General features: G+C 30.4%; 1 protein-coding gene across 1 annotated transcript in view; it reads right to left on the bottom strand.

Moving 5' to 3' along the window:
- Nucleotides 1-6,015, bottom strand: part of LOC134684967 (very low-density lipoprotein receptor-like) — a 30,168-nt gene extending 24,153 nt beyond the window's left edge. The window contains exon 1 of the mRNA XM_063544290.1: nucleotides 5,889-6,015. Within this exon, the coding sequence (XP_063400360.1) occupies nucleotides 5,889-6,015 (127 nt within the window). The remainder of the gene's footprint in view (nucleotides 1-5,888) is intronic.
- Nucleotides 6,016-11,610: the final 5,595 nt, after the last annotated feature.

The raw sequence follows: 11,610 nt of genomic DNA on the forward strand, positions 1-11,610 counted from the left end.
CATAATCACAGGGTTGACACTACTAAATTCTATCAGTCATTGTCAAATTGTTACCTATTTTAGTATTTTAATCAGTAAGACTTTCTAAGATAACAAAACGAATACTAATCACAGTTCCAGTTCGACGGGTTCAAAGATCTTCAAACAGAAAGATTTGAAAGAAGTGAAAGCTGTGTATCTTATAATCAGCATGACTTTATCAGATGACAATATAATACTGAAATAAGGCTTGCGCATAGTTAAATACTTTAATTCAGTCACCTGCGATATCACGGGTGTGTTCTAGTATTGATAATTTCTACTCACCGATTGTAATTTCCAGCTAAGATTATTGAACATGTGGTCTAACATCTGTAGTTACCTGTGTAAAAATATAGTTTGCCGACCTGAGGTCCAAGGTTTTTGCCGACAAAAAATTAAAGAGGGTAAATCGTTTACGGTGAAGAATTGTTTTCCGTTTTTAATGAAACTTGACAGATTTTGCTAATTATTTTTTTTATCATCGGAAATGTCCTTCTTGGTGAAATTGGAATTAAAACTGTTTATTATGCTGTACAATATTGGTAACTGAGTCATAATCTTTAAATTTATTTCAAGTACACCCTTGTACATTTTTCTATTGCGCAGAATTTATCAAAACTTTTTTTAAGTATAAATTTGAATGAATTCATTGTCATCTTCTTATTCTTCTGCAATAATATTAAAACTCTATTTTAAACGAAAGCTGCTGGTTTTTAAAACCAGTTATGAACGAAAATGTTATAAAACAGATATTATAAAATAAAAAAGTAAGGATATCAGAAGGATTATTTAAAGTCAAACGCACATGACTGTCAAAAATGAACGGACAATGCTACGGCAATAAATAGAAAACGACAAAAGACAAACAACGATCGCAAAATAAATGAATAAACAGTAAAACAAGTTAACAATCGCACAATAGACGATAATAGTATAAGTAAAGACTATTTCACAACAAAATCAAATCTTGAGAGCCGGGTGAGACGTGATTTTTTTACACTGATGGCCGACTACCGTTACGCTAAAATATTTGTATTAAAACATTTACCGACTGTATCAACCTATGAAGTGTTTGTTTTAAACATTTAACGACTGTGTCAACCTTTTATAAGTTGTTATAAACATTTAATGACTGTGCCAACCCTTAGAAAGTTGTAACACACATTTAACGACTGTCCCAACTCTAAAAACGTTGTGACAAACATTCTGAATAGTTGACACAAACAAATTTTAACTGTCTCAACTATGAAAAGGTTGGGACGGACATTATGCAACTGCCACAACTATTAGAAAGACTGTAATAAATAGATTTTGACTGTGACAACACCGTAAACCACTGCAACAGTTCTGAAATGACTGATGGTAGCATTTTTTGACTTTCACAACCCGTAGAAAAGTTGGGACAGACACAAATAAACTGTTGCAACGAAATATGACAGATTTGACAGTCATTACTGGTCTTTTACAGACTAAAACAGTCGTACAATGACTGTTACTGGTATGGACAGTTGTTTTTTCGTCCAGTAGTGAATATCGTCCCTTTTCTCGAACGAAACTACATAATTAGGTTTAAACTACATTTAGACTTTCATTAGAAACGATAGGTGCCACGTATTGAGAATGATCTGTTAACCCTTCCAAAGCACAGTGGTTTTTTTTTTGTTTTACTTTGCTGGTTTGGATTCAAATTACAATTACAAATCTACAATCTACAATGCAAGGTGCAGTATTGAATAAATATGAATTGTTAAATCTCCTAACGTATCGATAACTTATCCTGTAAATAAAGCTTATAAGTTCAATTAGGGCATGCTGTTGTACTCTGATGACAACAGTCGTTTAACACTTTAATGTGTATAACACCCGATGAAAATTTAACGATTTAGACGTAACTTTTAAAGAAAGTCGCCTGTCATTACAAGTCGATTATTTGAAACATGTTGTGTCATATCACGTATTATATCAGTTAACAAACACATGACAAATTTCAAATAAGGATATGATCAACTTTAAATTACATGTACAATTTACTTGTAGGGAAATACTGCAGAAATAATAAATATTAAACCCACGATGACTATTAATATGATTAACATATTAACATTGAATGTCAGATATATTATAGTTTCCTACTTTATTTCTTGTACTGACTATAATATTGCAATGCTTAATAAACATGAAGTAAAACTAAAACAAAAACAAAAAGCATTGAATCATATAAGAAGTATGAATATAAGAGTGTCTACAGAACTTTCAGCTTGGCACAAGATGGTCCGAGACCACAATTATTTCGTGGTGCATTTCTAAAAGCCAATAAATGCACAAAAAAAAACCCACCTGTCCTTTCTCAATAAAATGTTTACAGTGTTTTGTATTACTTTTGGGACAAATTATATCAGAATTATAGAAAACATCATCGGTTCTAAATCAAAATGTGGACAATTTTATATTAAGGGAGTCTTGAAATCTTTTAACAGCTTCCTACGTGCTAATTTTAACATTTCTCAACTGGACCAAATCACTACTTTACTTTAAAATTCATTACCCAAATTTTAGGACAGTGTAATTTCTACCTTGACTTACTATTTGAGGCATAAAACATGGAGAAATACATTTGGAAGGGGTATAAACAAAACTGGCAATTAACACACTGTCAACACTAGGGACTACTAATTTTGGGTTGGACCAGATAACAGATAACAGAACATACTATTTAGAAGATCAAGATAATACATGATACATGACCGCCTTTTGATAGACTTATACGGGAGATGCAAAAAAACTGATATTGAACAATAAAACATGAAGCAATGAGTAATGCGATTCATAAGAATGTTATACTTGATACATTTGAAACACAGTTGTCAGCTAAATAGAGAGATTGGAACATAATTCCTCCATATGATACGTTGCTATTTGATCGACAGAAAGAGAAAGAAAAAAGGAGAGAAAACCAATGGTGTCCAATCACAGGAACACAAGAGAAGCTGTGTTACCAATACATACAATGCTGTGTATAAATAATTGAATGATGCACGTTAAAAAATAATAATACCTATATATACAACTGTTCGAATATATCGCGTTTGTAGCTATAGAAAGATAGGAATATTTATCCACAGAAATAACGACCATTTTTATTTCAAAAACCATTTGTTTATTCTTTTTCAAGTGCTGTTTAATTATATGTTGACTTGAAACTGTATTTTAGGTGCATTTCCTTGGAGATCAACTTATGCCTTATGCAATATTTGTTTCATTTATATTTTTATTATAATCAAACTATGTTAAAAATGTATCATTATTTTTCTTTTGAATTTGACTTTGTTTAGTTTGCATTTTCTTTTTGTTTAATCTTAAAAAAAAAACCTGAAAAGAGAGATTATATTAACAGGATGTTTTTTTTATTTTCTCTCAATGGGATACCATATCTGATCAATATATTTTTTTCACATGTCATGTTTTCTTCTTTGTTAAAGTTATCTGTAAACAGTGAAAAAGGTTAAGTATCGTCTTTTTTAAGTAGACATCTATTTTTAAAGAGGTCTTTTCATTACTTATATGTGACTCGCCATGACATTTGCAGGCTTATGGAGGTAGAACGTCATTGTTAGAAAAACTATAAACATGATAAATATCGAGATTCAATAAAATGCGTATTGTGAAGAAGAGATACACACTTTCCTTGGCTTCTTTTTTGCGGACGCCGAACTATACATCATATATAAGTTTTGAAGAAGTTTTAGTTAATCGTTTGAGGTGAAAAATATTTGAATCTACATTTTAAATTGATATAAAAACAAATTCTGCTCTATTGATTTCCTTTCATAAATGAAGTCTGAAATATATCCATAATTAATGCACCGTATCAAATGCATATAAGAGAACACCTACTTATAAACTGTTACGCGTCGCATACTATGTAAAGAAACATGCATAATAAATCTAAAGTAAAAAAAGGAATTATAAAAGCTTACTTTGACAAATTTTAAACTTATTTCAATAAGTTTAAATTGCATGTTAAAAAATAGAGCTACAAACAAAACAAAAATGCACTGCTCTAAAGATTTTATTTTATAAATGAAGTCTAACATATATCCATAATAAATTCACCGTATCAAATGCATGTATGGGAACACCTCGTAAACTGTTACGCTTCGCATACCATGTTTAGAGACATGCATAATAAATCTAAATTAAAAGAAAAAGAATTCTTAAAGCTTACTTTGACAAATTTTAAACTAACTTCATTTCAATAAGTTTAAATTAATACATGTTCTAAAATAGAGATCAGAATTGTTTGTATTGTAGTAAAATTAAGTCTTTGATATTTTATTCAAATACGCTAAATGAGCTAAACGCCAATAAATACAATAATTTTGTAAATAAAATAAAGGGCACAATTAATGATGTAAATTGAAGTTCATATAACGGATGAGGATTTTAATTTCTTAAACATATCTTGGTCGTTTTTCTTTCCTCTAAGCATCTAGGCTTTTCTGTTCGAGTATAAAGTGTTACTTCTTTGATGCCCTTTCAGTTGCGATGATCAAGCATTCGATGAAAAACGGGGAAAAAGGTGATTAACTTTCTAAATATCGGGCAAATACCAATTATAAATGCAGATAAACCCTTTGGTATTGACTTAGCAATTTCAGTTTGAACGGCCAGATTTGTACGGAGAACAGTAGTTTATTGTCATTTTCGGTGGATTATACATTACATTTGCTTGTATATGTACGTATTGTCGAGTTATCGTTTTGTAGTTTATCAACACGAATGATGAATATGTGTGTTTAGTTGTATACGTATTATGTATATCTTAATTATTTTCCAGTTATCTAGTAAGATGTATGCTAAATTATAAGTAATAAGTTTTGTAATAAAAGTCTGGCCTAATATTATCAGTAACGCTGTTGTAAGCATTGTACATCATTGATAATAAGCAATATTTTAAAGTTTTGGTGGATATTGGTATCACTAGAAATCATACTCCATCTCCATATTTGTTTTATCAAAATATGGAGTATAGAATATTAGACAAATACAATATATTATCGCTATTTTACAAAATTTTCCTTTGATCTTGCTAACTGACAATGTCCTTTCTCAGCGCAGTAGGGTGATATGAAAACTATTGCTATAAACTAAGGGAACATGTGTCGTTGCCTAGGAAATTATCAACGTCTTCCAGGGTAAAATAGCGATATACAGATTATCATTAGTTCCGGCTCAAGCGTGAAAATCAAAATCAAAACCAAAAAGACAAAACAAATCTAACCTATGACGCAGTTTTGTATCAAAGTTTTAAATGTTACGCTTCTGTGTTATAAATTCCAAACTAGTGAATTGTGCTTATACGCACTAATTCATGTTATTTGTGTCATATTTGAAGTCTTCAAATAAAGATATCATATTTGACATCCTTTAATAAATACATGTGTTGCTTTGTTGACTCGATACATGTGTGAAAGATATTATAACAAAATAAAGAAAAAAAACGTTCCGTCATAAACACGACATACACACTATAATCATTTTAAAACAGTTGGGGTATTATTTTCATTTAGTTTTTTCTAACATATGGTTATTTAATTTTCTTCCCAGATAGTGAGGATTAGGAATCGAATGATAGACAAAATACACATTCAGTATGATGTCTTTATAACCTCGATTTTTTTTTTAATGAACAATCTTAGAATCCATCCATCTTCCATGGTGCAATATACAAGTAGATTTCCTTTTAAAATCGAAATATATCTTTACTTCAGGAACATCAGAATTAAACAACTATTTGATATATTTCAAACAAAATGCCTCAGAATATGCATAGAAAAGAGGACAATAATATAAAGAATTATACATACATGTACATGATGTCATTGGTACGCAATGAGCTAATAAAAACATACAAAACCATATTCGTACTCCCATTTTCATCAACGCAATGCCTTCTTTATATGCAATCCAACTAATTAGACCCGTAAATCTCATTCACTCGGCTTTTATATCAACATTTTTTAATTTAAATAAAACGACATCATAATTGATCTTTATTCAATAAAAGATGGAATTGTACCCATATTAATTTTAAAATCTGAGGTAAGGCTTTAACATTGACGATTTTCTCATTGCAGCTCAGTCAGTCGGAAAGAAGTATACAATTTGTATTGATATTTATTTTATATAAGGGAAACGTATAGGTATATATCCACCATTGATTTCCCCTATTAATCTTTGTTGACACAAAAGAAATGTGAATATTTATCTGTGTTTCAAATAAAATAAAATTGCATGAGTAAAGTTGTATTCTGTCCAATATTAAAGGTAAAATTCAAATAGTATTTCATTGCATATAATGAAATAACCATCACTTGAAGTTGACCAATGAAATTAACTAGCTTTAGTTTCCATGTAACCTCAAGTTTTAAACAAAAACATTTTTTACAAAACACCAATTTCAAAACATAATTATGTTTTGAAACACTAAAGATAGATGGTTATCAACATGGTTATGCCTAAGTATGTTTTACCTACATAAGAATAATAACCTAAAGCTGTCAAAGTCAATGAAATATATTTTTCGACCCTTTTACGTATGCAATCGGATGTGACGTATTGGGATTCCAACTACTAATGGAACCCCGTTTTTGAACGGGTGTTATATTACAAAAAACATCTGATTGTTTTGGTTAGTCTGTCAATTGATAACACTTGTTATTGAATCTCGGATATGTCAGGCAGCTTTTGTCAATATCTTGGTTAGTTCAAGTTACTTATCAAATTTAAAATATTGTCACATGTTTCCCTGGAATAACACAATATCTGTTTTTTTTTTATTAGTTAATTAATAAAGCCAGCGCCGGAACAAGCAAGTATATACCCAATTACACCAACAGTCTTTGACTTTTTTCCGCAGTTCGTAAAACTTGTTTTGGTTGAAGACATACATAACACAATTTTGTTTTCCGTTTATGTGGAATATTTTAAAATTTCTAATAATCATTCTAGCCAAATAATTTTACTCGTCGGAGTTTATACATTACACATCAGGCAAAAAAGTAAATACACTGAAATCCTAGGAATATTAAAACAAACAAACTGAAAGACCCTTCGTAAATTTTAAAGACGCCATAACCAGTTGGTTGAACATTATGGAATAACTGTTTCACAGATGATATCGGATATGTTGCGTATGTTGTAACTACAATACCCTTCCATTTTCACGAATGTGACCTACTAAATTAGTCTGTTTACCGGATTTGTAATAATATAAGCAACAGGCGGGTGCCACATGTAGAGCAGGATTTGCTTACCCATCCAGAGCACCTGAAATCACCCAAGTTTTTGATGGGTTCGAGTTGCTTAGTCTTTAGTTTTCACTGCACACACTTGATGGGTTTATTGGTTAACAGTTGACAAAAAGAAAATAACACCTTGTTTTACAAAGATATAGATAAAAGGTATATACGTGATCAGTGGTTAAGGTACACAGATTACTTAAAATGGTTCGTGATATTAGTTTTAATACTGCACTTATGTAATAAGTTGAAGACAATGTTTCCCGTCAACGTTTACATTTTTAAAACTTACCTTCTCAAGTGCATAAATATGGTGATCAAAGGAAGAATGTCATATAATATATAGTAATGGAATAAAATAATGGAAACGAGGAATGTGAATCGCAAATTAAAACATATGTGCATAAATTAAAGTTGGGAGTAAAACCTGATAGGATATTGTTTCATTTAATAGTGAATTAATCAAACGCATTTAAACTGATTTTCATTCAATTGTATAACTGGCATAGAAAAATGAGGTATCATCTTAAAAATTATAAAGGGAGTTGTCTTTAATAAAAAAAAAATAGAAACCGAGATTGATTATATAAGATTACTGCTCTTGTTACCTACTAAATTTTTACGTTTTAATGTATGTCAGGCAGCTTTTGTCAATATCTTGGTTAGTTCAAGTTACTTATCAAATTTAAAATATTGTCACATATATCCCTGGAAGAACACAATATCTGTGGTTTTTTTTTATTAGTTAATGAATAAAGCCAACAGTAGAATACCGCTGTTTTTGTTTCCAGAAATAACGTGATGTTAATCAGCACCGGAACAAGCAAGTATATACCCAATTACACCAACAGTCTTTGACTTTTTTCCGCAGTTCGTACAACTTGTTTTGGTTGAAGACATACATCACACAATTTTGTTTTCCGTTTATGTGGAATATTTTAAAATTTCTAATAATCATTCTAGCCAAATAATTTTACTCGTCGGAGTTTATACATTACACATCAGGCAAAAAAGTAAATACACTGAAATCCTAGGAATATATTAAAACAAACAAACTTAAAGACCCTTCGTAAATTTTAAAGACGCCATAACCAGTTGGTTGAACATTATGGAATAACTGTTTCACAGATGATATCGGATATGTTGCGTATGTTGTAACTACAATACCCTTCCATTTTCACGAATGTGACCTACTAAATTAGACTTTTTACCGGATTTGTAATAATATAAGCAACAGGCGGGTGCCACATGTAGAGCAGGATTTGCTTACCCATCCAGAGCACCTGAAATCACCCAAGTTTTTGATGGGTTCGAGTTGCTTAGTCTTTAGTTTTCACTGCACACACTTGATTGGTTTATTGGTTAACAGTTGACAAAAAGAAAATAACACCTTGTTTTACAAAGATATAGATAAAAGGTATATACGTGATCAGTGGTTAAGGTACACAGATTACTTAAAATGGTTCATGGTATTAGTTTTAATACTGCACTTATGTAATAAGTTGAAGACAATGTTTCCCGTCAACGTTTACATTTTTATAACTTACCTTCTCAAGTGCATAAATATGGTGATCAAAGGAAGAATGTCATATAATATATAGTAATGGAATAAAATAATGGAAACGAGGAATGTGAATCGCAAATGAAAACATATGTGCATAAATTAAAGTTGGGAGTAAAACCTGATAGGATATTGTTTCATTTAATAGTGAATTAATCAAACGCATTTAAACTGATTTTCATTCAATTGTATAACTGGCATAGAAAAGTGAGGTATCATCTTCAAAATTATAAAGGGAGTTGTCTTTAATAAAAAAAAAATAGAAACCGAGATTGATTATATAAGATTACTGCTCTTGTTACCTACTCACTTTTTACGTTTTAATTTCTTTCGTTTTTACTTATTTGTGTAGTTAAACTATTCAGTAAAAGAGAGGCGAGAGATACCAAAGGGACAGTTAAACTAATATAAACTGACAACGCCATGGCTAAAATGAAAAGACAAACAGACAAATAATAGTAAACATGACATAACATACTGTAATTGTACTTATTTTCGCGGTGTATTTATTTTCACGAAATTCGCGGTCGATTTATTATCGCAGAAATAATAACTCGCGAATCTAAATCTAAACTGTTGATCTATGCATGTTAACTTGGTCTTACATCGATGACATGACATGTTTACAACCCTGTTAATCCATTAATTAAACAAACTAGATTAATTAATATCAACCGATGACAAGTACAAACTCATTAAAGATCAAAGAAACCATAATGACTCTAGATTAGATTTTATGAAAATAAACAAACGCAATTACGTACACACGTAGATTGTTATTAATAACCAAAGTTACAAAATTTCCACAAAAGGAGTAGGGGCTTTAATGGCCTAAAATGGCCCCAGATTTACAAGATAATAAAAATTCTAACAGAGCAGATTTTTCTCCATAAATTATAAGAATATGAGTAAATGATTTTAAAAAAATGTTTTTATTAAACTAAAAAAGGTTCAATGACGTCACAATGGTAGGTGCAAATGACGTCATTATTGGGAAAATAAGCAAAAATACCAAAAATTTGATGGTTTTTCTAAAATTTGACCACCGCACCATGCTTGCACCAATTAGAAATTTTAACATTTTGACAAGTTCATACATATCAAACTTCGCATAAAAAATCTTTTTGGTGCAAGGTTGGTGCGATAGTTTATTTTATATTTTTCATAGCCAAGCGGAGCAATAAAAGCTGAAATTTGCCGTTCAAATTGGACCTTTTCATCTGACAAAGTTTAGTTTATACATTCTTATGCCTATAGAAACTTATTTTTTTTGTTTATGAATGTAAAGTGTATTCCTAATTTTTATTTCCGTAAGTTTATCTAGTTAAATTTCTTTAAAAAAATCCGACAGCAATGAACTTCATGTGTAAGGCAGTCAATAACAACTTTAAGGACATTTTTTTAAATTATGAAATTTTAGATAGACCTTCAATATAATAAAATCTGTACATTTCTGATGTTTTTGCTAATTATAAATTTGTTGTTTGAATGGGGCAATCTTCTCTCTGATATTAGTGTCAGATCTATGATTTATGCAAAGAAAAGGAGGGGGATGGTATTTTACTTAAATTTCCATAATTGGCGAGAAACACAAGATTTATTTCGAATTCAAAGAAACTACCTATATTCCAATTGGATGTGTCTTTGTGGTTAATGTGCATAGAGAACAAGTTCTATAAAATTTAATGGTAAAAAACGGAAACGGCATAAGGTAGACTATCCATATTTCCGTATAAACAAGTATTATCAGATTATTACATGGCATTTTTCATATCGCATGTATTATCAGCCCTAGGTTCAATATCAGCCCATGAGCCGCATGGCTCGAGGGCTGATATTGACCGAGGGCTGATAATACATGCGATATGAAAAATGAATTGTTATGATCTTTTTATCATATGCTTCAACAATGGAGAAAAATAACAGATTCATAATTTGATTCTTTTACGTGGTTCTAAAATAGAACTTCAAAGAGTGAAAAGTTTACGGATGTGGAACCCAAATTTAGTACACTCCATATGAAATCTTTCTATCGTCTACATTGTACCCAAACAGAAGAGAAAAATATCTAAATATGTACAAACCGACAAAAAACAAGTTATTCAACAATATTCATAATGAAAACTGTTTCAAAAAGTCACTTTTTTAAAGTAATTTTCTAAAGTGTGTTTGAAACTTTTAAAAAAGCATTTATTTATTAATTTGTTTGTCAAGTTGGGTTTTTTTGGTGTTTTTTTAATTACTTTACACAATAAACTTTCCAGTATCTAAATAATTGTTTTGTACATTACTTTGTAATGTTTTCCACTGAAAACGTAGCATTGAGGTGTATTTTTCGGAATTTGCCGAGTATCACCGGAATGCCATGCGATAACGTTACGGAAAGGCATGTGATAACAATCGAAGCATGTGATAAATTTTTCATATCAGCCCGCTAAGCACCAATTCAAAAAATATGGAATTTACGTTTAATTTAATGCTATTATCATACAGTAAGATTCATATGTTATTTAGTCTAAGTATATGATAAATATAATTATATAAGTACGTCTGAGCCTGTGACAACTCTACAACAGATTTATCCATTGTATCACCAGCAGTGATGGTGATACATGGCTGTGTACATTATGTATATACAACTCGTCTAAACATCAACCCAACAATGTAAGATCTGTAAATTTGCAAATGTATGTATATATGGATAATTGACCTTTCCATGCATAGAAA

The sequence above is a fragment of the Mytilus trossulus genome, chromosome 9 (genome assembly GCF_036588685.1).
Source record: "Mytilus trossulus isolate FHL-02 chromosome 9, PNRI_Mtr1.1.1.hap1, whole genome shotgun sequence".
In the NCBI taxonomy this organism is placed as follows: Eukaryota; Metazoa; Mollusca; class Bivalvia; order Mytilida; family Mytilidae; genus Mytilus; species Mytilus trossulus.